The sequence below is a fragment of the Rhipicephalus microplus genome, chromosome 6 (genome assembly GCF_043290135.1).
Source record: "Rhipicephalus microplus isolate Deutch F79 chromosome 6, USDA_Rmic, whole genome shotgun sequence".
NCBI classification, from domain to species: domain Eukaryota; kingdom Metazoa; phylum Arthropoda; class Arachnida; order Ixodida; family Ixodidae; genus Rhipicephalus; species Rhipicephalus microplus.
In genome coordinates, this window is record NC_134705.1 from 171288212 (window position 1) to 171315585 (window position 27374).

A 27374-nucleotide genomic window follows, 5' to 3' on the forward strand; every position below is an offset into this window, starting at 1 on the left:
TTGTGCGCAGTTGTGCATAATGAGACACGCCCTACAGTGTGGCCATAACAAGGCAGCGGGGGTGTGAGTCGGAATATTCCCACCCACACTGTATTGTTATTGCCACAGTATAAAGCGTGTTTAGGGTAACAATTTAGGGCATTTTAGGGCAGACGTATAACTCTTGACAGTGAACTTGCATATCCAAGTTATTTCTTTTAAATAATCTGTCCTTTTGCTAGTTTATAAATTTAGCAAAAATTAGGTATTTAATTACCTTTATTTTATATACCTCAATACTTTTCATGCCACCCAACACAATGAAATGGAGTAGCCGTAGTATTCTTTACGTCAAGCTCCTCACAGTAAGTAATCCACAACAGAAAGGAACAGCTGCTTTAAGAGCCACACCGCTGTAACGCAGTCAATGTGAAACCAGTAACACAAAAACGTTAGTTCGACTTGACCGTGCATCGCCATTACAAAAGTGCTGCGTGCGGACGGAAGGTTTGGCAACGCTTTCTGTTTCAGTGTCTCCAAGGAACTGTCCAAGGACTTTTACTGTTCCTTCCTGGTCCTTGGGTGGCCGTGCGCGAAGAGGGCTGTCACTAAGGGTACTTGACATTGATTGATATGTGGGGTTTAACGTCCCAAAACCACTATATGATTATGAGAGACGCCGTAGTGGAGGGCTCCAGGAATTTCGACCACCTGGGGTGGTTCTTCAACGTGCATCCAAATCTGAGCACACGGGCCTACAAAATTTCCGCCTCCATCGGAAATGCAGCCGCCGCAGCCGGGATTCGAACCCGCGCCCTGCGGGTCACTAAGGGTACTTAATACATTACCGATGTGGACGAAACACCGCCGCAAAAAGCGCCACGCCTGCACGGAAGGCGCAGCACAGTCACAGGGAAAGCTAGAAAAGCAGCCTTTCAGAGCTGTTGTTCACCTATTGATAGTGGCGCATACCCACTATGCGGGATCGGCCAAAAATGGAGTAGTTTTAAAAATTACTGTTCAGATTGGGAATAATGAAGGTATAACAGAAACATTACCGATAGCCTAAGAAAGTGTGGTGCTTAATGTAATGCATACAAATATTTACATAAACGAATTTATTCTTAGAACAGAGCAATATTCTGATTCTATACGTATATAATTATGTGGACATGTTAGGATCATAGAACTGAGAGCCTTTTCAAAACACTCACTGGGTAACTGCTGCAAGCACACTTGCTGGGTACCCACTATGGCATTATATTCATAATTGCTCAGTAATATGCCGGCATTCGCTATACTACCCTTCATCATTCTTCTGAGAAGCGTAGTATCCGCTAAACACATGCAAGGAATTTCGTGCCAATCGTTCATGCAGTGGCTGACGACGACAAGAAACTATACCAGAAGTGGGTAAGCGCCACAGTTAATAGGTGATCAAAAACAAGCTTTCATAAGAGGTTGGAGCATTGGACGACACAATCGTTACGCTATTCGCAAATGTGACGGCTGTTTGTTAATTTGCTCTTCTAGAACGTTAAAATTATGCGATTTCTTTCCCGACATCAAGCCTACCTAAGGCAAGTTAGCGAATAAGTACCAAGGACCGGCGTGGCTCAGTGGTACAATACTGGGCTCCACTCTGTCCTTGGTGTTTTTCACTTAATGCGGTTTTTTTATTATTTCGTGCGATAGTGGTAACAGACACCGGCGCCGGCGGACTAAGGCGCCGCATGTGACCCGAGTTGCGATCTCGCAACAGCTTGATGATTGATTTATATGTGGGGTTTAACGTCCTAAAACCACCATATGATTATGAGAGACACCATAGTGAAGGGCTCCGGAAATTTCGATCACCTGAGGTTTTCTAACGTTCACCGAAATCTGAGCACACGGGTCTACAGCGTTTCCGCCTCTATTGGAAATGCCACCGAAACCGGGATTTGATCCCGCGACCTGGTGGACTAGTAGCCGAGTACCTTAGCCACTAAATCGCCGCGGCGGGACGATCTCATAACAGCTCTCGTTGTAAAGAAAAAAAAAACACGTAACATCTCCCCGAAGCCGAAGTGTTTGTTGGATATGGGTGGCAACACGGGCTGAAGGGCGCTAACGCGGGTGCTGTGGTGAGCACTGGAGGATTCGTTTGAAACGATGGCTGCCGTAGGTCTTGTAGGTGGCATGTTTCAACGCGTTTCAAGACCTGTTTCAACGCGTACGTTAGGTGTGCGTTAGGCTTATTGCACGTGAACCGACGAGTCAGAGGTGTAGCGAGCGGTGATCACGGCAGGTGTTACGGGCGAACGGACGAGGAGGAAGCTGTGGGCGCCGCGGAAACCACGCGGGAGGCGAGGGAAAAGGGGACGTCAGCACACGCGGCGAGGGGAGCGTGACGTCGTTGCGGAGCAGAGGCATGACCTACTTGGCACCACGCCAAATCATGCGGAGCGCGGCGCGTACGTAGAGAGGGACAGCGTCATATAGGCTAGTCAAAAAGCTGCTTCGCATCTAAAGGTTCCAAGCCAGCAGCACTTTGCGAACACTGTAGAAACAGCAAAGTCGAGGACACCCTTCGCCCGGCTTTCTTAATAGTACGAGAAGTCATTGCCATCGCAGATGAACAAACCTCCGAAAAACCAAACCCCTTCTGCACACACTACCAAGCCACTATCCTGAACTACCTCTTGCCAGCAGCTGGGTTCTGACGAGCTTTCCGTAGAGCCTCATCTACAACCCTCCTAGCCTCAGCCGCACTCCTCTTGGCCTCAGCCGCCTCACCACGGTGGTCTAGTGGCTAAGGTATTCGACTGCTAAACCTCAGGGCACGGGATCTAATCCCGACTGCAACGGCTGCATTTTCATTGCAGGCGAAAATGCTGTAGGCCTGAGTGCTCAGATTTGGGTGCACGTTAAAGAAACCCAGGTGGTTTTACATATTGTACTTTGGTACGTTAAATCCTACATATCAATCAATCAATCTCGGCCTCAGACACACCCTCTACACCGAGGCTCACTCCGGCCCCTTTCGGCGCACCACCCCTTCCTTAAATCGAGCTTCACTTTTGCCCCGCTCGGCAAAGCACTGTCTTTCCTGCTTCCCGCCAGGCCCCTGCAGACCAGATCCTGCCCTCTCCCTCCCCCCCCCCCCCCCCGAACCTCACTTTCGTCGCAGTGCAAGGCCATGTGACCAGCATTATACCCCTGAATGAGGGTTGACTTAAGAACATACTAATTCTGGCGCAAACAAAAACATGAAAACAAGAGACAGGAGTTCTTTCGTGCCTTACCTCTGCCTTTTTCATGTTTTTTTTTTTTAGATTTGCGTCCGAATTATTATTTTTCATAAACTCCTGCACCAACTCACCCAAGAACAAGTCTTTCTTGACTAATAATCGCTTCACCATAACAAACCAAACTTGTCCTGTTAGCTTCTCCCTTGCTTTTTTTCACGATTTTTGTTTTTAGTTTTATGCAAGGCTTTTATGGGTATTGCCTGATAAATTGGCATACGGAAGATATTCACTGTGAATCTAGCACGCAGAGATGTATTTAGAATCGCTACCTACAAGTCATAATCAGGGACACTAGAGCGACACATGATATCCTCGCTGTCACGGCTCCCTTGACATATTTTCGGCCACACTCGCCGAATTCATTTTTCCCGTTTTCTTTTTGCCGTTTCCAAATCTTCAGGTCTGAAGTCAACGCTTTTCTGCTACCTCATATATCTTTCTTCTATCTGTGTAATGCGCCTCAACGATTCTCGGGAAGGGCTAATGTCTTTCGAATCCCAAGTAACACAGAATCCACCTCAACGAAGGCAGTATATGTGAGAATGGCTCCAGCAGGGACAGGCTATGATCCTTACGAGAAATGAGCACAGTGAAAAAACTACTAAGGAAAGTGTGGAGGCTTGAAATTATCCGAGAAGGAAGTAAGCATCTGATGGAAAACAGAAAACCCAACCACGAAAAGAAAAAGAAACGCGTTTAGAAACGTCAAACACGACACGGAACCAACCATGTCAGAAAATTACCGAGCCGAGCACATGGAGCGTTCACGCAGTCGGTTTGCATCACGCCGGTGTTTTCCTTGGTTTGAATTATCTTTAAGGTGCAAGTCCTATGTCCCATGAGTCGGGAAGCTTTAGATGCTTTGGCGATGCTTTGATGCTTGTACGATGCTTTGATGTGACGATGCTTTGATGCTTTGACGATGCTTTGTAGACGATGCTTTGACAGACCGGCTGAGATTTCGCGAGACTTGACGAAACCTCACGAGACATTGTCAGCGGCGCGTCGACGTCGACACGAGCGATGCAACAAACGATTGTACCAACAAAGGAAGGTCGAAAGTCCCGTGAAACTAAAACGAATGTGAGTGCGCAATCGGCAAATAAAAATTCACACAACCTATTATGGCAGGACGCCGTATATGACGCAACCTTGGGCCTTCATCGTGACGTCATGCGAACACAATATCTGACATCATGCGTGATGAGGTCGACGTACGATGTCATTTCACGGTCAAAAACGAGCCGATCGCAGAGGCTATGCAGAACCATGTACGCTGTAAAGAGCTTGCAGTGCCTCAGATCTCGGAGGATATGAAAAAAGCCCTGCCGCGGCAGTCCAGTGGCTAAGGTACTCGGCTGCTGACCCGCAAGTCGCGGGATCGAATCCCGGCTGCGGCGACTGCATTTTCTATGGAGACGAAAATGCTGTAGGCCCATGTGCTCAAATTTGCGTGCAAGTTAAAGAACCCCAGGTAGTCGAAATTTCCCGAGCCCTCCACTATACGGCGTCTCTCATAAATCATACGGTGGTTTTGGGACGTTAAACCCTACATATAAACCAATCAATGAAAAACAACGCTAAGCACAGAAAGCTTTCTAACGTTGATAGAGGGCAGGCTCAGATGAGTAAGAAGACTTCTTTCGCCTCTTAGTCTTCTTAGGAAAATGGATCAAGGAACACGGCATACGACCTCTTCGAGCAATATTAGTAAGAAAAACAGACAGTGCAAACTGTGCAAAAAGAAATTAGGGACGTGATGGCGAACGGGTGAACTAAAATAAAATTACATTTGGAAGCGGGAAAAAGCGACACCGAGAAAACCATGGCGGAGCACTAAAAAGCCGAGCGCACGGAGCGCTCGAGCAGTCAATTTGCATTCCAACGACGGCACAGATGGCCACGCTGCTCTTTTTTTTGTTGTTGTTGTTAAATTACTCTTCGGTACGATTTGCTGTTTGAAACGCAGACCCCGTAATGCACTCGGATTGGTTTGCGGAAACCGAGACCACGTCAGCGAGTCGAGTCGTTAAACACCGAACTATGTCACAAAACGAAAGACTAAAAAAAGAAAAAAAGCGAGAAAGTAGCATCGTGAAACAAATGAAAAAAAAAATGCGAGAAATGAAGGCGTGAGGACATTTGTATGAGTGAAAAGAATAATAAAGGAAGCCGATATGTGAGCGAGAAAAGTGTTCATGGTCTACTTCGAGAAAATGCTGGTGAACTCTTTGGCCACGTGTTGACCTTTCGGATGTGTGAACGTTTACGTTGCGTGAACTGTTCTGCTGCGTGGACACCCTACATTGCAGTACTTGGAATAGGTACGTGAATATCCATTAGTGTGTCCCTTCGAGTAATTTTTCGATTGTTGACAAACTTACGAGGACAGCTATATCGTGTGAGAAGGAAGAAGCCGGCATTTTGCGTACGTGCCTATCTCATTAAATACCTTTGTCTAAAAAGGAAGCTTCAAGTCGGATTATAAGCAGAAAATAAGGTAAATAAAGCAAGAATGACAAAAAAAGCAGGAACCAACCAAGATTCATAAATCTACAAGAACACGTCGGCTAAACGCGTTGTTAGCGTAAAGTTGCAAGTTCGAACGGGATTTCGACCTAGGCAAGAATCTAAACAGCAACTACCTTAGCGCTACATTGGCCACAGCATTTTTGCCCCTTGTCTACATAGCGTAGTCATTTGCTTAAGGAAGTTAATGGAAACTCGGTTTATTTTTTCTCGGCATTTCCAATACGTAAGTCACAGATAAAGCTGCCAGGATAGCCAGGTTGAACTGTAATATATAACCAGATCAAGCACTGAGGCTAATAGGAGTCACTCAAGCAGAATGTATTTACATAACCGTGCCCCAATAACAACCGTAGAAGAATGTTATTATGATCGTTGCGCAGAGATTAAAATCAACAAGAGCAATCGGTAGGCTCGTTCTTCAGCAGCGTGTACACACGCATAGTAGAGTACCAAGTACTCTAAATCGTTAACCACTTTTTCTAAACACACAAATCGGCATCGTATCAGGGGAATCTCAGCGCTCTCCTTTAGTAGAGCACACATGGCTTCAAATCGTCAATCACATTGTCTAAACAGATGTTCCAAGCAGAATACGCTGTGACAGTTTCTGTTAATGAGTCCGCATGATTATCATTAAGTAATCTTTGTCGATGCGGCATCATCAAGTGCGAGGCCCACGACACGGCTTTCAGCTCTCTCGTAGTAGAGCGATTACTCTAAATCGTTAATCACTTTTTCTAAGCACACAAGCGCTGATCTCCACGACATTGTGCTACCTTTGCCATTTCATCGGGACAGCTTATAAAGCTCTCCCACATCGTACTCTAGACTGTTGAACATTTGACCTAAACACAAAGAAAACGCATAGAAGGATCAGCACCACGTAAAGACCCTTGCTCGGTCACGAAGAAATATTCAAGCTCGCGGAGGAAGAACCATTAGGAATAAACAATTCACACCCATCGTTCTAGTCAACTACGTTATTGAGCCCGCATGCATTCACTATTTTGAAAGCAGTGTATGAAACAGTAAAAATGGATGTAGGAGATGGTGGAGGGTTGTTGCTCTGTCATTGACGCATACTGTATATGCCTTGAAAAAAAAAAGGAGGGCGCTTGCTCGAGTGGGGGACACTCGCCCGAGATATCACGGCATATACAACGACTTCGGCATTGGCGGCAGCAGGTGCCAGAAGGAAGACCAAATTAAAGAAAGAACGGAAGAAAAAAAAAAGACAAAGAAAAGAAAGCCCGATATACCAAGAAGAAATGTAGAACACAAAACAAAAACACACAGAAGCAAACTATCAAAACGTAATGGCGCCGGACGGCTCTCCTCGTGGAGCTGTCGCAGCGTGACAGGCGAGTGGTTCAACCAGTCTCGTCGCGTCGACTGCTACGGCCCAGCTCCTTTCGTCGCGAATGCGTGAGCACGGTAATTTATGCGATTGCCTTTTAATTGGCCCTTCGCGAACAGGGATGACAGGGAAAAGATTGAGCGACAAAGAGCGCCGCCGGGCGTGCGGCGGGTCAAGAACTAACTAGACAGATAAGCAGAATCGAAGAGCACGAGGTGACACGAAAACGTTTTTACGAGCGGCAAGGGGCGCCCTCCTCGGCAAATGAGGGAAGCTACACGATGCAAGCCGCAATGCGCGTCGCTAATTGAAAACGAGGAAAAAATGAGAGATGAAGGGAGTAAGACAAAAAAGAGTACAAAAATGCTCACTCACAGGGTCTCTCATGACGTAGGGTTTCCTAAAGTTAACTAGAGGAAGGAGGAGGAGGAGGAGGAGAACAACCTTAATTCAACAGAGCAGATTGGAGCACGCAGGCTCATTGGCCTCCACAAAATCCCGTGGCACTCAAGCGTCGTATGGTGGTGCACCGTGACGCTGGCAGCCCGGTAGGCAGCCATTTTCTGCTCAACCAGGTCCTCTGAACGCAGTAGGGTCTCCCAGTCCTCCCAGGTCTTGAGACGTTCTAGGTAGGGCCCGTGGGGGGGGGGGGGGGGGGTCCGACGGGCAGTGCGGAAGGATGTGTATAGCAGAAGCACGATATTCAGGGCAGAGAGTACAGGCTGGTGTTAGGAAAAAGGGGTGATAGTTCGATAGAATGAGAGATGGAAGAGTGTGAGTCTGTGGCTGGCGCCAGATGGTGGCCTGTCGGTTGCTGAGGGATCCGTGCGGTGGAGAATAGAGCTGACGTTCTGCCCTATAGGCTTGAGATAGCTTGTTGAAAGTGTGCGCGTGCTCCTTCGTCAATCCTGGATCGGAGGCCGCCAGTTCCCGGTTTGGAGAACCTCGGGCTAAGAGATTGGGGGCCTCGTTTCCGAGATTCCCGGAGTGCGCGGGCACCCGGATCAACTCCAAATCACGGGGCGGGAATGCAGCGGGCGAGTCCAGTATGCAAAAAAAAAAAAAAAAGAAGGGACATGCACTCGGCCTCGCGTGAAATTTAGAACGACGGTTTTGGAATCGGATAAACGTACCGTGCTTCAGTGTTAACAATTGCCAAGGCAATCGAAGCCTCTTCTGCAGCTTCGAGGGAGGTGTCCGAAGGAAGTGTGTGTATGTGTGTGTGTGCGTGTGTGCGTGTGTGCGTGCGTGTGCGCGTGCGCGTGCGTGTGTGTGCGTGTGCGTGCGTGTGCGCGTGCGCGTGCGTGTGTGTGCGTGTGCGCGTAAGCGCGTGTGCGTGTGCGCGTGTGCGTGTGCGCGTGTGCGTGTGCGCGTACCTATTTGGGAAAGTGTGGTAACTAGAGGCGACTATGACGCTGCGGTCGTTCAGCAACCATGAGAATGATGGCTAGTACACAAACTTCCCTAGCCTTCGTGTTTGCGGCTTCGAAAGCACTTGTCGCTTTGTTTATTGCTGTGTTTTGGCTTTGTTTCATATAAAAGAAATGACTTTAGTTAACTTCGTCAGCCGGTTTCAATCGGTAAGCCATGTAAGGCCAAGGTGGTGAAGTGAACGTTCTTCGATTGCCGTCTTGCGACAAAACGACTCACGTCTACACGTAGCCAAACGGAGCCGAAAAAAACAAAGATTAGACAAATCCGTGTACTACCCATCATATCAACGCTCGCTTAAGCGCCGCGCTTAGCAGCACCCATAAACACATTAGCACCATAGTTGCCCCTAGCCCATTTATCATCATCAGCAGCAGCCTGACTACGCCCACTGTAGGACAAATGCATCTCCCATGTTCCACCAATGAAGTCTTTCCTGTGCTTACTAATGTCATTTTATAACCGCAAACTTCTTAATCTCGTCTGCCCACCTAATTTTCTCTCACATCACCTGATTGATTTCTTTGGAATCCATTCTGTGATCCTTAATGACCAGCGGTTATCTTGCCTTCGCCCTGCGTGCCCTGCCCATGACTATATCTTCTGCTTGACTCCGACTACGATGTCCTTAACACCCGTTTGTTTCCTGACACACACTGCTTTCTTCTTGACCCTTAAGGTTACACCTATCATTTTTCTTTCCATTTCTCGCTGCGCTGTCCTCAACTTAAGTTGAACCCTATTTGTAATCCTCCAGGTTTCTACACTATAATGTATCTATAGGAATCCCTGTATTATGCATTCGCTCTTAGGCAGCTAGAAGGTGAAAGCCAGCTTCTTTTCTTTCCCGCTGGATGTATCGATTCCAATGCCTTCTGCACCTAACACGGTTTCGTATTGCCTCAAAGATCAAAGACCCGTCACCCGGCTTCACACCAACACCGTGATAGGTGCACCTTTAATCAAGTTAATGTCATGTAATGACGTCATCAGGTATCATAATGTGACGTCCCGCATTTCTGAAAATCCGTGACGAAATTACGACTCATCACGTGATGGTGACGTTCCTGCATAACTGATGTGTCTCCCGCCTGATGACGCAGGACGCCGGCGGTGAATTTTCGCGTTTGGATAGGCATCGAAGGCTGTCGCCTACATTATAGAGAATTAGCAGCGCTTCGTCTGATGGGAAAATGGTGTGCAAACTAACTTCGGGCTGTGTGCGCCAAGACTTTCTTTCCTTTCCTTATTCCCCTTTCCTTCCTTAACTATGTTGCAATGTGCAATGCTCGCTTCTAACGTTTTCCTTCCTCGACGTCGCCTATCACACCTTCAACCATGTGCCCGGCAGCGCAACAATTTTCTTACTATATACAGGCAACCATGGTACGTGAAGCAATAAAACTAAACAGTGAAAGGAGAGAATGGAATGCGGCTACGCCATATGACAAGTGATTGTGATAAAATATCAGTTTATTTTAATCAAAGGCAGTCGACTACACCACGATTGAGTAGTAATTAATTGTTGGAAAACGGCACATACAAGTAACACGTGTGACCAGCGCACCTTGGAAGGCCTATCAATGTGCACATGCATGTCTGTACACTCAAGGCCACCGGGTATTTATTGAACTCTGCCGCTGCCACCACCACAAAAATCTGCAATTCCTGGAAGCTTCAATGGAAACCGAGAGCTACTATATGGCCCAGCGTGGGACAGCAGTTAGAGTGGGAATTTTCGGTGTGGATAAGTGGGCGTTAGTATACTCGAAAGCATCAAGCACCTACGCGTGCATAGAAACAAACATTAATAATAACAATCATTCCTGAAGTTTGATGCGCGCGAAAGCATGGCTGGATTGTGAAGTGAAAGGGCTCAAGAAATTTGGACCTTCTGTTGTTCTTTAACGTGCACAGAGATTACTGAGTGCACACGGGCTTCTAGCATTCCGCCTCCATTAAATTGCGGCCGGAACGACATCCGCCGACCTTTGGGTGCAGATGCATGAAAAAGTAACACACGCACTACTGAAACGCCCTCTGTGAACTGAACGAGGCACCTAATTGCAGTGGTTCGCGCAGAATTGGTCGAACACAAAACCACACACAATATATATATATATATATATATATATATATATATATATATATATATATATATATATATATATATATATATATGTTCGGAGGCCAACAATTCACACGTCGGGTGTACGGCAACTCTCACGGCGCTGAAGTTCTCCAGGGATAGCCCTTTTATCAAAGCTGACAATAAAAAAAGCTGGATAAGTCATTGCAAATATACAAGTATCTGAATGTCACGTCACATTTACTTAGCACAGGGTGAGCAAACGTGCCCCTCGACTGTTCTGTCGGCATCGCAAAAAGAAAACGAAAAGTATTTACACAACTTGGCAGGTTATCGCAGACAGGCGAAGGACAGTTCGTCGTTTAGGGCAAAGATGACAAAAAAAAAAAAAGCTGAAAGGCAAAATAAAAACAAGTATGGGCTACTCGCCATCCAGGGCTGGGCTAGGGCGAGTCCTCGACAACTGTCATAACACGGCGACATTGATTCAATTTCTTCGTCTCAAATCAATTTTTATTATGCCAGCGGAAACGGAAGAGAGTCCAGTTGTTCCAATCGGAACATGCGTACCGGCAGGACCGCAGCCAATTTGTTCACGCGAAACGCTGGTTAATTTTTTAGATAACGTTTAGTGTAAATCCTTTAAGGTTTATATTTCAGGACCGGCGCTGCGGCGAAACTAAATAAGCGTAGTAATCTACACTTATGAAACTAAATAAGCGTAGTAAAACAAAAAGGGCGAAGCAATGAATTCGATAACAGGCAAATTGTAATGTTGTACGAAGTAAGTAAGGATGGCAGAAGGCTGACTTTTGGTTCAACCTCGTGTAACTACAGAATGAGGGTATTGATTGACTTGTGGGGTTTAGCGTCCCAAAAGCACCATATGATTATGAGAGACGCAGTAGTGGAGGGCTCCGGAAATTTCGACCACCTGGGTATCTTTAACGTGCACCTAAATCTGAGCACTTGTGCCGACAACATTTCCCCCTCCATTGGCAATGCAGCCGCGCAGCCGGGATTCAATCCCGCGACCTTCGGGTCAGCAGCCGAGTACCTTAGCCACTATAGACCGCCGCGGCGGGGCCCAGTATGAGGGTATAATAGAAAACAGCTGCTCCATTGTGAGAAGCAGTTTTTTCGTGTAGTTTCTCTGCATTGAGACCACAGCGCGAAGAAGGGTGTACGGAACGTTTGGTGATGCATGCAGATGTAGCGCACACGCCAACAATCTTGACCGTGCCCTTGTAATCGAAGTTCGTTGACTGATTTGTGGGGTTTGACGTCCAAAAACCACCATATGAGTAATCGAAGTTCGTAGTTGCCACTCGAACGACAGAGCCCAACCTCTCCACGGGCATCTCTTATTGCTCCTTCAAAGCACGTGGGGAGTTTCCTTTCTCCTTGTGCAGCAATAGACGGCAGGCCTCGCACGCTGGTTGATGTTATTGCACGCACGCTTTGTGCGACAGAGATGGGCCGGCGAGTTTCATCTCTATATAGTTCATCCGCACAATCTCTATATAATTCAGCAACTAGGCAGGAAACTTTTTACGTATTTACCGAAACAGGAATCGCAATCTAAGAAAAAGGAATTGTCCTTATCCGAGAATCAATTCCGAAACCTGCGCTTTTTTGGGGGCAACAACTCCATACCAACTGGGTTGAACAGAAGGCATGATTATCGTGAAACAACGAGAATATTTCGATAAGCGAACCCATTCGAGAACACCGCGGACATAAAAAAAATATCAAATTCCAGGAATATCCGCAAATCTGCAGATATAGTTTTAAGGTTACTTGAGTTATTTACAAAGGAACAACGACCTTTTCTTGTTCAATACAACATACACCTTTAACCTTGCTTCTGCGAAATACGAATCAAGTACGTTCCTTCGTAGCTTCGAGGAGAAGTCAAATACATCGAGAAGGATGTCTTTGTTTAGTTTATATTTCTCTGTTGCACAGCAAACATCCGTAAAGCCACACAAGGCTAGAACAGGTTTTCCAGCTGTGATACGAGCTTAAAAAAAAACCCAAGATGCCTTTACGATGCTTTTTCCAACGCAAAAAGAGAGCGATAAACCTAAGCAGAAATTGCACAAACACGGGCCGTTACGTTGACGCAGTTGTGCACCACAGGCATGTTGTGGAGACTAGTTTCAATTCAAAGTTCGGACATTTAATCTCAGCCACGCCGAATCAAACGGACTCCCCCCTTTCTTACATTTCTACGAAATTTAAGAGCATATGCTACGTGGCACACCTCCGTTTGTAAAACATGCAAAGGTTCTGTCCATTCATTACCCACAAACATGTTTCCGGGTTTCCGTGGACCGACCTCAAATATGCAACGACGAACCAATGGGGTCGCCCTCCCAAATTGATTCCAAGTTTAACCTAAAGGTAATACACCGAAAGACCCTAGCGGAAGGGGTCTAAACTTGTATTTTTTAGCTATCCGTCATAAAATCAACCTCTAAAATCTACCACAAGATCTAGCATCTATATACTAATCGCAAGAGCGTGATTGAATCTCTACTTTGCTGCTGTTGTTCGGCTCTACACAACAACACAAACGCGTACGCGCAATGCAACCTACACATAACAAAAAAAAAACAATAACAAAAGTACGGCGTTGGAAGTAAGCGGCAACCATTCCAACAGGAAATTGAATCGTCCAAGCTTCAATTTTCGAAAAAAAAACAATACGCTCTAAAGGTATGCCCCGTGTCCTTTCAGTTTGCTATGTAAAAAAAAAGCAATACCGAAAAAATAAAAGAGTTGACGTAGAAAGTGTTTGGAAAACGTACAAAGGAACACAAAGACGGGAACACAGACTTTATATTTCACATTCACCTGTGACGAGGGTTCAACTTTACACGTTGAAAAAAGAAAACGGCAAGAAGAAAGAGCACTCAAGACGAAGTTCTTTTCCGGTTTATTCGATTCTGGGTTTTAAAATGGGAAGCTGATAAGGAGATAGAGAAGTGGTCCAAAAAATTTCAAATAGATGGCGAGTAAAAATTTTTAAGAGTATAAAACACTCACTAACGCAGCCCGGTGTTAGTATAGGAGGCCAGAGGTAAAGTTGCATCCGCCATACCCCCCTCCCCCTCTCTACAACTCCTGCACCTGCCATTGGAACAGCTTTAATGCAGAAAACTCAGTGTCTATGATGCGATAGAAAAAAGAGACGTACGGTAGATAGGAAAAACAAAACAAACCATTGAGGCAGTTTGGCGTTAGTGGTGCTAAACACGAAGGAAGTGCAAAAGCAGGGCAGCCTTCTTTATTTCTCTTCGATTTTCATCTACTTTCCTCTACTCTTTCTCTCCTTCAGTTTCTTCTTTCTTTAATTTCGATCTTAATTTTTCCTTCACTTTCCACTTTTGTTTGTAGCTTCACGCATGGTTTTAACTGCGTTATGCTAGCGACGACAGTGTGCGATAGCTTGAAGCGACACTATGCGGCAGCATACGACAACCTGAGTCCTTGAAGTGGTGGGCAATTACAACATGAAATGACAACAATGAATCTATGAAGCACGATGAAATAAGCGTTTTGTGTAAAATGTAACATATATTTCTTAGTCAACGTACTGATCAGCTCTATGCCGCCAGAAAATTACAAAAAGCTTTCTGTATATAACACGGTTTCGTATTGCCTCCAAAATCGGAGGCATTGGAAGCTTTTCACACCACTCCATGTTTCGAACAGGCTCCGTAATCGACACGAGTTCGACCAAACGACGCCACGAGATGGCGTAATCAGGAGGCGGAACGTTACGTGGCGCCCTGTAGACGTCACATATATCGGAGATCTGCTTCGTCATCAAGTTGGGACGACTTTGTCCGTCGCTTGCGTTCCCACCCACGCCAACGGTCAGCTTTAGAGTTTGGTAAGGCAGCTAAAGCTTGTGCCTTAAGAAACGAAACAGCGAATGACAAACTAAGTAAACAAGTGAGGCAAAGGCACGGTGAGAACATACGAACACAGAAAAAAAAAAACCTTCAACCAGATGGCTAGCTTTCATAAAACGTGAAGTGGAGGTAACGATAACAAACGAACCAAGAAAACATACAATGAAGCAATAACATACAGTTCAAAAGAAACGAGATACATACAATAAAGAAGCAAGAAGGTTAAAATAAGTTGCCCGACAGGTTGCGCGGAGGGTAGAAACCCGGCGTCATAATCTACGTTTGCGAGAGAAGCGAAGTGATGGGAAGGACCGGCCAAGTAATTTCCGGGGCTTAAAGAGGAACCTTAAAAGCCACCACAGCGATGGGGCCTCCATCACGGCTTGCCCAAGAAGAAGCGAGAGAAAACAAAATGGCGCACCTGGAAGCAATGACACTAAAAAAACACATGAACCAGATTTGGATTCATATCACTTCTATTTGTCCTATTTTCTTTTGAACTTTTCTACTGCCGTGTGTATTTTCAGTTCGAAATAGTGTATGTATATATATCCTTCCAGGTGAGATCAACAGACAAGACGGGCAGGTAGGACCCGTCGAAGACGAATTATAGAAGTTTCAGTTCTATCAGAAAGGTCACAGACAACTTTTATCTGTTTTTGTTTAACAAAAGAACTACGAGAAAAGGAAAAGTAGCCGCAAGGAAGAGCATCTGGGATTGCGATAACGTAAAGAATGCGCCAGGTAAAGTATCAAGGTGCCCCGCATAGTTACGGTAATCCTTGACTTTGAAATTAAAACTTTATTATGAATAAACAACATACAGTAATAAAAACATGTTGCAAACATCTGGATCCTAAGCCGAATGCCAGCATGGATCATATTATTGATGCAATACTAAGATACCTATACAATATTAGCATACTTAAAATACAGGCAGGAGATATAGTTGTAGAATGAACGACATTTTAACGTAAGACTTTGCGCTTTGTGTGTTGCTTCAAGAACAATTTTCCGTGGCTGTTCACATAAGAGAAAAGCCTAAAAGGAAACTTGACGCATTAGCTAAAACAACTGAATATTCGTAGAAATATGAATACTAACATGCAGAAACGAAGCAGACAAACGAAGACACTGCTTCTGAAAAGCAGGCAACAAAGCAGACGGAACACACTCAACAAACAGACGGTGAACCAACGACAAACACACTGCAAACAGACAGATCACCGACCGTTCACAAACGGACGACAAAAGCAGAAAACGTACAAGAAGCTATTTTTCGATCTTAGAACTGGAAACGCCATGGTCAGATACAGCTTGTCGTGCCATCTTCTTCGAAATGCGACAGTAAGGAAATCACGACAGAGACGCCAAAAGCGATGCAGCGCTTGTTCCAAAAACCGGCGACACCTTATCAGCAGCGAACTTGGGAACTTTCATTCCGCGCGCCGCCCTATTCCATACATATGCCGAGACGAGAATGAAGACCTTTGTTCTTAAAGGATCCGGAGAACCGAGGGGACGGAAGCAGGGGTCTCCGTTTATACCCTCCATTACTCGGGCGGGGTGTGCCAGCCGAAGATAACGTCAATCAACGCAAGCGAAAAGTTGCCTAGCTGGACCCGTTATCGCGAACGCACAGAAGACGACTCGGGACTCGAAGCTGAAGCGCACTACACCGTTAGACGCACCGAAGGCTTTGGGTCGAGAGCGCAGGCGATCCAGACAGACTGAGCAGACGATAAGAAAGGGTGCGAAGATTTCAGGCCACTGCGGAGAAGCCGGCTCAACGGTATCACGATTCTCACCGTTCTGAGCGAGTCAACAACAGCAGAGAAATAATACTACGCGGTTCTGAGCGAGTCAACAACAGCAGAGAAATAATACTACGCGGATCTAACGGCATATAACGGAATTTGCGAAGTGAAGTTTCCGCAAAGAGGCTGTATGTAAGCTGTACAGATAAACGGAATGCGGGTACGACCTTTGTACGGTACTACACTACCACGAAGACTAGTCAAATTCACACTGAAGGCAAGTTCTGCACGGACTCGCCATCATATATAGCCTTCTGCCAATAAACCCCAAACACCTACTATGGTAGTAACAATACACACGGTTTTGCCTATACGAGACGTCATGCACAGCTATGCTACACTTTACCCTCCCCCTTCCCACTTTTCCTCGCTACTCGCACTTCTCCTTCGCCTAACCTTGCTATACTTTGTTTCGCCTACGTGACAACGAAGGACGTCGAGATGATGGCTGCATACTCCCTTAATTCTCTTTCTCCTCAACTTTCTGTCCTCTTCCTCACCCCTAGCTGTATATAGGTAGCTATAGATGGCAGCAGGCACTTTTAGATGGGCGTACACAACAATCCTACGTACGCAGCACCATATAGTTTCCTAAAGAAAACTAGAGAGAGCTCTGGCGCTGTGATCGCTAAGCAACGGTGGAAATGGTGGGCAGTACACGGATGTTTTGCCTGGTCTTCATACTTGCGCGCGCCTCCAATCGAACTTGTGGCTTCGTTTATAGCTGTGTTTCGGTTTTGCCTCAAAGGAAAGAACGGACCATTTTGAACTTCGTGATCCGATTTGAAATGGTAAACTCGAACGATAAGGGCGATGAAGCGCAACTGCTGAACATTTGCCGATTTTCGTTTCGTAAGAAAACAGCTTCAAGCCACGCTAACCGAAACGAGGCCAGAAGTACGAAGATGAGACAAATCCGTGTACTACCCATAATTCCCATGCTCGCTGAAGCGCCGTGCGTTGCAGCTCCCAGTGTACTAGCGCCAGAGTTACCTCTAGTGTATATATAGGAAACTGATTGATATGTGGCGTTTAACGTCCCAAAACCACCATGTGATTATGAGAGACACCGTAGTGGAGGGCTCCGGAAATCTTCACCACCTGGGGTTCTTTAACGTGCACCCAAATCTGAGCCCAAGGGCCTACAACATTTCCGCCTCCATCGGAAACGCAGCCGCCGCAGCCGGGAATCGAACCAGCGACCTGCGGGTCAGCAGCCGAGTACCTCAGCCACTACACCACCGCGGCGGGGAATATATAGGAAACTTTATGCGCAGCACGTGATACGTTGCGTACCCTGTAAGCGAAGCATTCGACACATTTAGTTTGCCGTATCTACCGTACCGGGATGAGTTTCGCTCAACGAGCCGCATTATACGGATAACGAAACAGAATTCGAGCATGTCTTGGTACCATAGCGAGATAGCTGCCGTGCTAACGGCCACTGGCATCCAAGCAAGACTGAATCGTTGGATCCACAGTTTTACGTTCTGTGCACCTCGGATTCTGGCTGCTCCTTAATTCGAGATCTCGCGAGAGTGTCACGTAGCTGGCCCTTCGTATCGAGGTGTGAACACTGCCCTTGTTACCCCCATCACCCTTATCCACCATCTAACGGACATCTTTGGCTCAATACGAAATCCACGGACATGGCATCAGCACTGGTAATAGTGCAAGTGCTGGTGACATGCACGGAACAGCAGCGTCGGAAACGCGAATTTATTTTGATTGCGATGCCAATAGGCATGCTCCCTTCTCGTAGCGATAAAGTCTCGAAGCACAGTCAGGTCCCCACTGCTTTTGTTTTGGCAATACCGACTGTCCCGACCCATAACAAAATGAGAAGGGACCACAGAGCAAAAATAAAGATAAACGAAAAAATGCGGACTGCGCGACGTCCAAACCAATGTGCATAAACTGCTGCAATACATGGTCACTTCGAGACGGCTCTCACATCGCGAACAGATGAGAAGTATGACACGAAATAAACTGGCAAAGAAATTGCCCCGTGCAAAAATTTGAAAATCCCTCCACGAAGGAATACTCATCGGCCTAAAAGCGCCGCAAGGCAACCCAGTCAGAGCACGCAAAACAGCGCGAATACGCGACATATATTCTTGCCAAGGATAATACCCAGGGGGTACAGGGACAGCGAATTTCGCTCGAATTATTCCCGGCACCGTGGCAAGTAACAGACAGGCAGGCAGCACAGGCGGCACGACAGTCGGTTCTTTTTTGTTCTCTTTTATATTTTCGTATATTTGAACTAATCGACTCTCCAACGTGGAGAAACGTCGTATACCCATCTTGTTCTCCACATACATTCATTTCTCTTTGTCTTGTTTTGTTTTTGCTGGGTTTCGCCAACGTACGAACGAGTTAGGCCTGACTGTCCGAAAGCCCAGCACTACAAAAGGCCGAGAATGAACCAGCCTTACCCTAACAAAAATTAAAGCGCGAAGAAAGCAGTAAAAACAAACAAAAAAAAATCTCGCGCGTTTCCAGCGCTGTCAGTGTCGTTTTTCATTCGCGCGTACGAACGTGCCAGAGAGCACGCTTGTCAAAATAAACTCGCAAAAAGTTAAAAACCACCGAAAGGCACGGCGAGGAGCCCATTTAGATGATGAGAGGCACTCCGCGCACTCTATAAAGCCCTCGGCCGGACACTTCACCGATGAGGCAGCGAGATGAAGGGTTTCCTTTTTTTGTGCCACGACACGTCACGTGAGCTGACAAAACGAAGGCAATAGGAAGAATAAACGAATACAAAATCCCGCGGCGAATGTATGTATGTATGTATGTATGTATGTATGTATGTATGTATGTATGTATGTATGTATGTATGTATGTATGTATGTATGTATGTATGTATGTATGTATGTATGTATGTATGTATGTATGTATGTATGTATGTGCCTGCATGCGTACCTCACAAAAGTAGTGGTCCCAAGAAGACGGATTACACCGAAAAAGCCAAAGAGGAAGTTAATCGGTTTCACCCTATCGAAACGAGGAAGTCGAGTCAGAATGAGCAATCGCGAAAAAAGCTAGTAGTGTCTATGTAGCATACGAACTCACATCACACTTCCCGTGGGATGCAGTGTACTTCCAAGCTTCATCATTTCTTCGGTATACACGACCAGCTAGACTACAACAGGCACAACGAAAGAAGCACACAGCACGTTCATTTCCTCCTTTGAACGTATCGGCATACATAATCACATAGGATCACCTTAGCAGGAAGTATGAAGCTAAACACACACACAAATGAGAGAGATTGATTGATTGATATGTGGGGTTTAACGTTTCAAAACCGCCATATAATTATGAGAGACGCCGTAGTGGAGGGCTCTGGAAATTTTGACCACCTGGGGTTCTTTAACGTGCACCGAAATCTGAATATATATGAGGTCTCACAGACAGAAATGCCAAGGGAAGTATAGGGAAAGTAATTACACCGAATTGTAACGTAAATGTGAAGAAAGAAAAGTGGGTGAAAAGATAACTTGCCGGGTGCAGGAACCGAACCTGCGACCTTCGAATAACGCGCTCGATGCTCTAGCACTGAGCTACTACGACGGCTATCCTCCCAGCCACTTTACTGGGTATATATGTGAATTTAAACGTCGGAGTGTCAGTCAGCGCCCTCAATAGCCATGGCGGGGAGTGTGGCACACTCTTTATGAGCCTGTTAGGCGTCACGTAGCACGTCAACTTATTACGAGCTGGTAGCTGACCAATAGTGCCTGGTATACAACTTAAGGCACCAAGTCTGTCAGTACGAGACCCTCGTTAACGAGTAAGGCAAAGAAGTGTGTACTTAAGGGCTCAATTTTTTCGTTTATTAAAACAAGGTATACACAGTGCACGCATGTGATGGGCTGCAAGGTAAAGAAGATAAAGAAAGGAAAACGTGTAAGCTATGTGCTCCCTCATTCAGAAACACGGAAAAATGAGCCCTTAAGTACACACTTCTTTCCCTTATATATAGTTATATATAAGTGAAGGAGACAGACGGCCAGAAAAGAAGATACGTGGTGACATGCCCCCCACGTGTAGAACGAAACACGAATTCTCGCGAGCTTTCGGCAAAATAGACGGCAAAGAGTTGGAGACCCGACAGGCGCATTAGATAGACACACAGCAATAGGGGGAAGGGGGGGGGGGGCACACCGCTCGCTACGGGGCCCTCAATGATTGAGAGCGTCCCGTCTCGAAAATGATGGAAGAGCACAGCAGAGAGCAGAGCAGTCCGCCAGCCCGTAGGGAAAGCCCAGGCGAGGTGTTTCTTCATTGCCATTTCTTTGACGGAGCACCCCATCAGCGTCTCCCACTAGAATTCGGGAGGGGGGTCACGCTCAGGACCATGTAAGAAATGGGGATGCAGTAGATTAGAAGTGGACAGGCGCTTGGGACCATTAGCTTAACAAACCACACGGCACGCATGTCAGTCCGCTGAGTGCGACGCTGTCTGACTTTGTCAGCGAAATAGGCACGTCGAAATGCGGGGTGGTTCGATATCAACCAGACGCGAAAGACATGACACTGTCTCTTACGCGTTCGCCTCAGACGACCAAGAGGCGAAATCCACCTTTTCTTCCCCAGTCGATAGAGTTTATTTATTTTATTAGACACATTTAGTTGGTCGTACGTAACAAGTCTACGTAAGGTGCATGGCTACGGGAGAGAAGAATGTGTGCGTAGCACGTAACGTGTCTAGTCCACAGATGCGTGTCTCATTGAACGAAACGCATCGCACTGCGGTAGATACGGAAAAATTGAAGTGTTGTCAGGTGCTCCCCTTGCAGCGAACGCAACCTATCGTGCTGCGTAAATAAGATTAGTGCGTAAACCCAACTAAAATTGCCTATTCTCAGTCGACCGTATATGTACGCCGAAAATACGCCATTAAAGCCCGCGTATAGCTGTTAGTCGCCGCGATGTAGAAAATGCGCTCGCCATAAGTGTCCAAAAATGGAACACCCTAAGACATCTCTGATTGGTTTACTTAACGTTCTAGTTGCTTTGATTGATTTATGGAGTTTAACGTCCCAAAACCACCATATGATTATGAGAGACGCCGCAGTGGAGGACTCCGGAAATTTCGACCACCTGGAGTTCTTTAACGTGCACCCAAATATGAGCACACGGACCTACAACATTTCCGCCTCCATCGGAAACGAAGCCACCGCAGCCGGGATTTGAACCCGCGACCTGCGGGTCAGCAGCCGAGTACCTTAGCCACTAGACCACCACGGCGAAGTGCTAGTTGCTTTGATCACATCATGTTATCATTGAAAACAAGATATAAACAGTCCACGCATGTGGAAGGGCGCAAGATAAAGAAGATTTAAAAAAAAAAGGCAGACGCGTAATCTATGTTCTCCGTCATTCAGAAAGTGGCCACTGCCGATCGATAAGCCTGGAGAATTGGTGATTTGACTTTGGCCAGAGCACACGAAACTTGTACCCAGTATTTCAAGCGATTCTGGCATGCCCGACCAGCTAAAACTTATCTCTAGTAGCGGATCCTCGTTAAACGCGCTGGGACGTTTAGCGTGTTGGGCACGTGCATTCTGATCTCGCGAAACCAGTAGGCTCCTTTTTTAGAGCCTAAAATTAAAATGCATGGGAGACCTAGGTCTGGCCACCTAAACGTGCTGGTTTCCTACAATAAAGTTTATTCCTCCTCCTCATCATCCACTGCCACGTTACGGCGTACGCCCTTACACCCACGGAGGTATCGCACTTGACGATTTCCTTGTCGTCAAGCCCTTTTCGCCATACTGCTCACAATCGGCCACCCTCATACACATGACATGGACGTGCCCACAGTACGCTGACGCTCCTCACATGGAAGACACATGGGAGTCCCTTCTGCATATCACCGACTGGGCACAGCAACGCCGGGTAGCCTCACGCGCATTGGAGGCCGCGGTTCCCCAGGGGATATCCCCGCTGACCTCCTCTAAGCAGCGTAACCGACCTCTCAGCCGGTCCCCTCTTCTGGGAGTCAAAGTTTTGATCATCATCATCCAGGCGAATTTCAACAAAGGTTCCGGTATCACAACTCACCGAACGTAAGACTTTAAGCAGGGACCGCATACCTTTAATATTATGCACAGTGTTTGCACTAGCAGCGAAATAAAGCTTGGAGTTACAATAAAAGCCACCTGGTACGACTCCTTTGGTTAGATGGCAGGCGGATTTCTGGAGGGAATGTCAACGGCTTTGAAACTCTAATGCAACTTTTATTTTCCTGCGCGGCGCTCTGTCGTTCTGGTAGTGTTATGACAGAGCCCGGGACAACTGGCGTTGCTAAAAGCAAAGCCTCCGAGATTAAGATAAGGGACCTTCCGCAATTATACCGTTATGCGGAAGGGTGTATGAGCCGGGTTTACCATGCATGCGAGGCAAAATTATGATCTGGAAGCAACGCAAGAGCAGACGCAGCAGTCGTGCCTTACCTGAACGATTTCGGGAGGCAGACTAGGGAGTTTCTACACAGGGTAGTAAACCCCCGGTGTACACAGGTTGTAGTACCGGCGGTGGCGACGGCGATCAGTAGCACCGCCTGGATGAGTCCGGGTACTTCTCCTTGAGCTCGAGCTTAAACTGGCGGAAGAGGACTCGGTTCCGCTCCTGGTCGGCGTCCTTGTTCCGATGAAAGGAGGCGGCCGTCTTCAGACCCTGGTGCACCACGAAGGCGTTGTTCAGCACCGAAAACTTGTAGCCGGACACGTGCAGCTCGCACACCTGGAGGAAAAAAACGGCGAGAGTCAAAAAAAAAAAAGGGGGGGGGGGGTTCACGAAGTCCAGTGAGCCTAATCACTTGAACTGCGATTTACATAGCAGCAGCAGCAGCGGCAACAGCAGCAGAAAAGCTACATTATTTGGCAGCAGGAAATAAATGTCTTTCAAAAAAAAAAGTAAAGTGAAATAGGCAAAGAAGGGCAAAAAGCTTTGTCGCGGTGGTGTAGCGGCTGCGGCACTTGGCTTTTTACCCGAAGGCATACCGTGTTTGATCCCGGACACGGAGGACGTGTTTTGAAGGAGGCGAAGTGCTAGAAACCTGTACACTTTGCGATGTCAGTGAGCACAAAAGAACACTGAATGGTAAACATTTCCGGAGCCTTCTACTAGGGCATACACCATAATCATATCGTGGCTTCGGGGCGTAAAATACCCTAGGTATTGTTATCACGCCGTTATAAAAAAAAAAGTTTCTGACAGCCACTCCAAGATCTGTTAAAAAATAAATATAACAACTAAGTGCAGTTAAGCTATCGTGCGTGCACACCGTTATTCTGGCGATTCACGTGAACACGCACAATTGCTTTTCCTTTTTTTTACTTTACGGGAACCGCTTTCATGATCACCTGGCAGATAGTGTACGGGTACCAGTGATTTCACCAGAACGTACTGCGGCGCCTGTACGGAAGCTGACACATTTCATCGCCGGTAAGCTTTTCGACCACGGACGACTGTACACCGCCGCAGTCACTTTGCACTCTGATTCGCCCGTTGTGCTGGGCTCAGCTTCGCCCACTGAACAGTCCGACTTTGAGCGACCACTTCGGATTCTAGGTTGCTGATTTGATTGATTGATTTGTGGGGTTTAACGTCCCAAAACCACCATTTGATTATGAGAGACGCCGTAATGGAGGGCTCCGGAAATTTTGACCACCTGGGGTTCTTTAACGTGCACCCAAATCTGAGTACACGGGCCTAGGATTCTAGGTTACGTCCGTAATCGTGTTCGTTTCTTTTGTTAGACACAATTTTGATGACTTTTAACCGAAAATCGTGCCAAGAAAAGTATAGGGGGTGTTATATGTTATATGACGTAATTCTATTGATGATATGTTGGGTTTAACGTCCGAAAATCACCATAAGTATTTTAGAGACGCCGCAGTGGAGGGCTCCGAAAATTTCGACCACCTGTGGTTCTTTAACGTGCACCCAAATCTTAGCACACGGGCCTACAGAATTTTGACGTCGGTCGAAAATAACGCCGCGACAGCCGGGATTCGATCCCGCAACCTGCGCGTTAGCAGCCGAGTACTTTGGCCACTAGACCACCGCGGCTGGGTATGGTGTAATTGCGATGTAAATCTGAAGAAAGGAAAGTGGATAAAAAGATAAGTTGCCGTGGGCAGGGACCGAATCTGCGACCTTTGAAACTGCGTTCTTCGAAAGTCACACGTTCCATCTCTGCACACCGCAAGTTTTATTTTTATCCACTTTCATGTCTTCCCATTTATATTACAATTACCTCATATAACAACTCCTATACTTTATTCGACGTTATTGTCTGTTAGATCTGATATACGTACCACGCAATATTATTCATTGCAATCATGATCAACTGACGAGAACAGCATTTGACCCAAGCTCAGAACACGTGCTTTGGAGTAAACAATATAAAAGTGCGAATAATGTCAATTAAACTGAATAGCGTTCAGTTTAGGAAAGTAGAAATGAATAGATGAACGATAAGAAAAAAAATTGTCAGCTAAGCAGAAGACAACGTGTAAAAACGGAACAGAAACACGGGCGATTGGAATTGAACAATCCAGGTCAGCGTAAGGCCGGACTGAGTTAGGCATCTGAATACACTCTGCAGAACATTTAGAAAGCAGGGTGTATCACGAGAAAGGGCCAGAAAAAAAAGTACACACACCGAAATATAGCGCAAAATAACAGAAAAAAAAACGCCGACCAAGGTGAAATACACAAAACTTAAAAACACGTTTCGACTCCCCACACAGGAGCCTTGTTCACAGTGACCTATGCACTATGTTTGTCCCAGACCAGACGGTATTCCGTCGGACTCTTGACTATATACACCTAAATATAAGCCAGCGCAGACGAACGCCAGAGCGCTGAACTAATGCGCAACATACGTCAGAAGAGAACTGATAAAGAATAAAAGAAACAGGTTAGTGCCACGTATAAAGCTGAACTGCGCAGACTCAGGTGGGGACGAACGACTGTCGAAGGCTACAAAGCCCATTACGAAACTCAAACGACGCAGTCATTTCATTCTCTCAGTGCGCCTGCCCTGGGCACCTCCGCCATCCCCTACACAATTTTTCTCTCTCTCGAGCTTCTCTTATGTGAGTGCTTTGGACAGCCACTGAATATTCTATATTGCAAACTGGCGCCGCACGTAGCGAATGAGAAAGGAAAACAACGAACTCAAACGATTGCATGATGATGGATGGTAGCGCAGACAACGAACACGGACCAGAGAAGGTCTCTGGTCCGTGTTCGTTGTCTGCGCTACTATCCATCATCATGCAACCATACCAACAAGCCCAAATCGCCACCCTCATTGAACTCAAACGAATACGTTTGTTCTTTCGCATAATGCTTCTTTTGGCGCACACACATACAATGTACATATTGGGGCAAGCGTATTGCCAGCGCAGTCGTTTTTAGCTGCACCTAAACGGCAGACCCCGCGGCCTTTCTATGGCGGGCGTTCATAATGCAAGCGGTGACCGTTGAGAAATGGATCGACGCGCGCGGCGCATAGGCCGACGTGGCCTTAGGCTCAGGCCTTAGGGTCAGGTCACTGAACAGGCAAAAGCGTCCAACACTGCTTAGGCTAGTGCGGCAATGGCACCTCGCTAGAGATGTCGATATAGCTTGAATTTTAAAAGTGCAACGGTAGCGCAGGAGAGAAGACCGCAGGTTTGTTTTTAACCTTAAGCTGGTTCCTACGTTCGGGAGCTTCAGATATATCCAATTCAAGAACCTTAGGCAAACACGTTTTGTAGCAATACTAAATGTTGGCCTATAGTTGCTGCTTAATGATATGCTTTGGCCGCAAATAACACACACACACACACACCCACACACACACGCACACACACACACACACACACACAAAGTAAAGGAACACTAAACGAGGAGCACAAGCGGCACAAGCTTGTGCTTGTCGTATGTTATTTGCGGCCAAAGCATGTCATTGAACATATTCGATTGCGCTAGCGTGTTATGCTGACACTGCGTAGGTTCGCACAGTGTTCGGCTCTAGAAATTCGCGCGGCTTTGAAGTAGCCGTAACTTAATAAACTGGATGAGATTATATTTTGTTATGTAAGCCTCGTGCGACTGCTTATAACTGAGCAGCAACATGTTTCGAAAGCGGCGTTTATTTAGGCAGAATACTTGGATACTTCATCGAACGCGAAAGGTGAATGAGTCCGTCATCACGAGTTGTGCAGAAAAGTTAATCACATGATGACCTCACTCGAGACGCCGCACTGACGTCACATGGTGTAATCATGACGCCATCACATGAAACTGTGACTAGGTCAAATGTGGGCGGATATTAGAAGCACTGCGAAACCTCTTGTTATCACCCTCCGATCAAGAATCGTCTCGCCCGTCGGGAAATGGGAAATGAGACGTCTGCCAGCATTTTCTATTTATTCCGGGCATGCAAATCTACCTTATACCGATTTAAATGCCAAATCATGCCAAGAGAAGTTTAAAAACTTGTTTCCTTACACGACACTCAACAATGCTGCATCGTTTTATACCGTCCATCCATGATGGCCACACTCGATCCCAAAGGACACCCAACAAAAAAAAAAAGAGGTTATAGATTATGCATGCCCTTTGGCTGCGCTGCAACCTATAGAATTTGTTTACATGAGACTTCGCTTGTGGCCTTTGCACCCTTGAACTCGCACTGGCATAGAATATCGCTTTGTTTCAGTCAAGAGCAGACTCAGCTCGAAAGATACAGCGCCGGCCAGCCTGCAGCCACATAAGGTTTAGCTTCGCGTGCAAACGTGGTCCACATGTTTTATGCATTACATTGAGATACGAGAGACTCGTCGCTTCCACCACCGAAAGAGCAGCGATCTGCAACGACGTGGCGAAACGCGCACATTTGCAAGCATGAATCACAGCGAGGCGTCACATGATGAAATTTAT

The 27374-nt window shown here is 46.5% G+C and overlaps 1 protein-coding gene across 1 annotated transcript in view; it reads right to left on the reverse strand.

The window, feature by feature from the left end:
- LOC119167161 (beta-1,4-glucuronyltransferase 1) overlaps positions 1 to 27374 on the reverse strand; it is a 444090-nt gene that overhangs the window by 13243 nt on the left and 403473 nt on the right. The window contains exon 7 of the mRNA XM_037418601.2: positions 22889 to 23177. Coding sequence (XP_037274498.2) covers positions 22983 to 23177 — 195 coding nt within the window. The 3' untranslated portion in view covers positions 22889 to 22982. The remainder of the gene's footprint in view (positions 1 to 22888; positions 23178 to 27374) is intronic.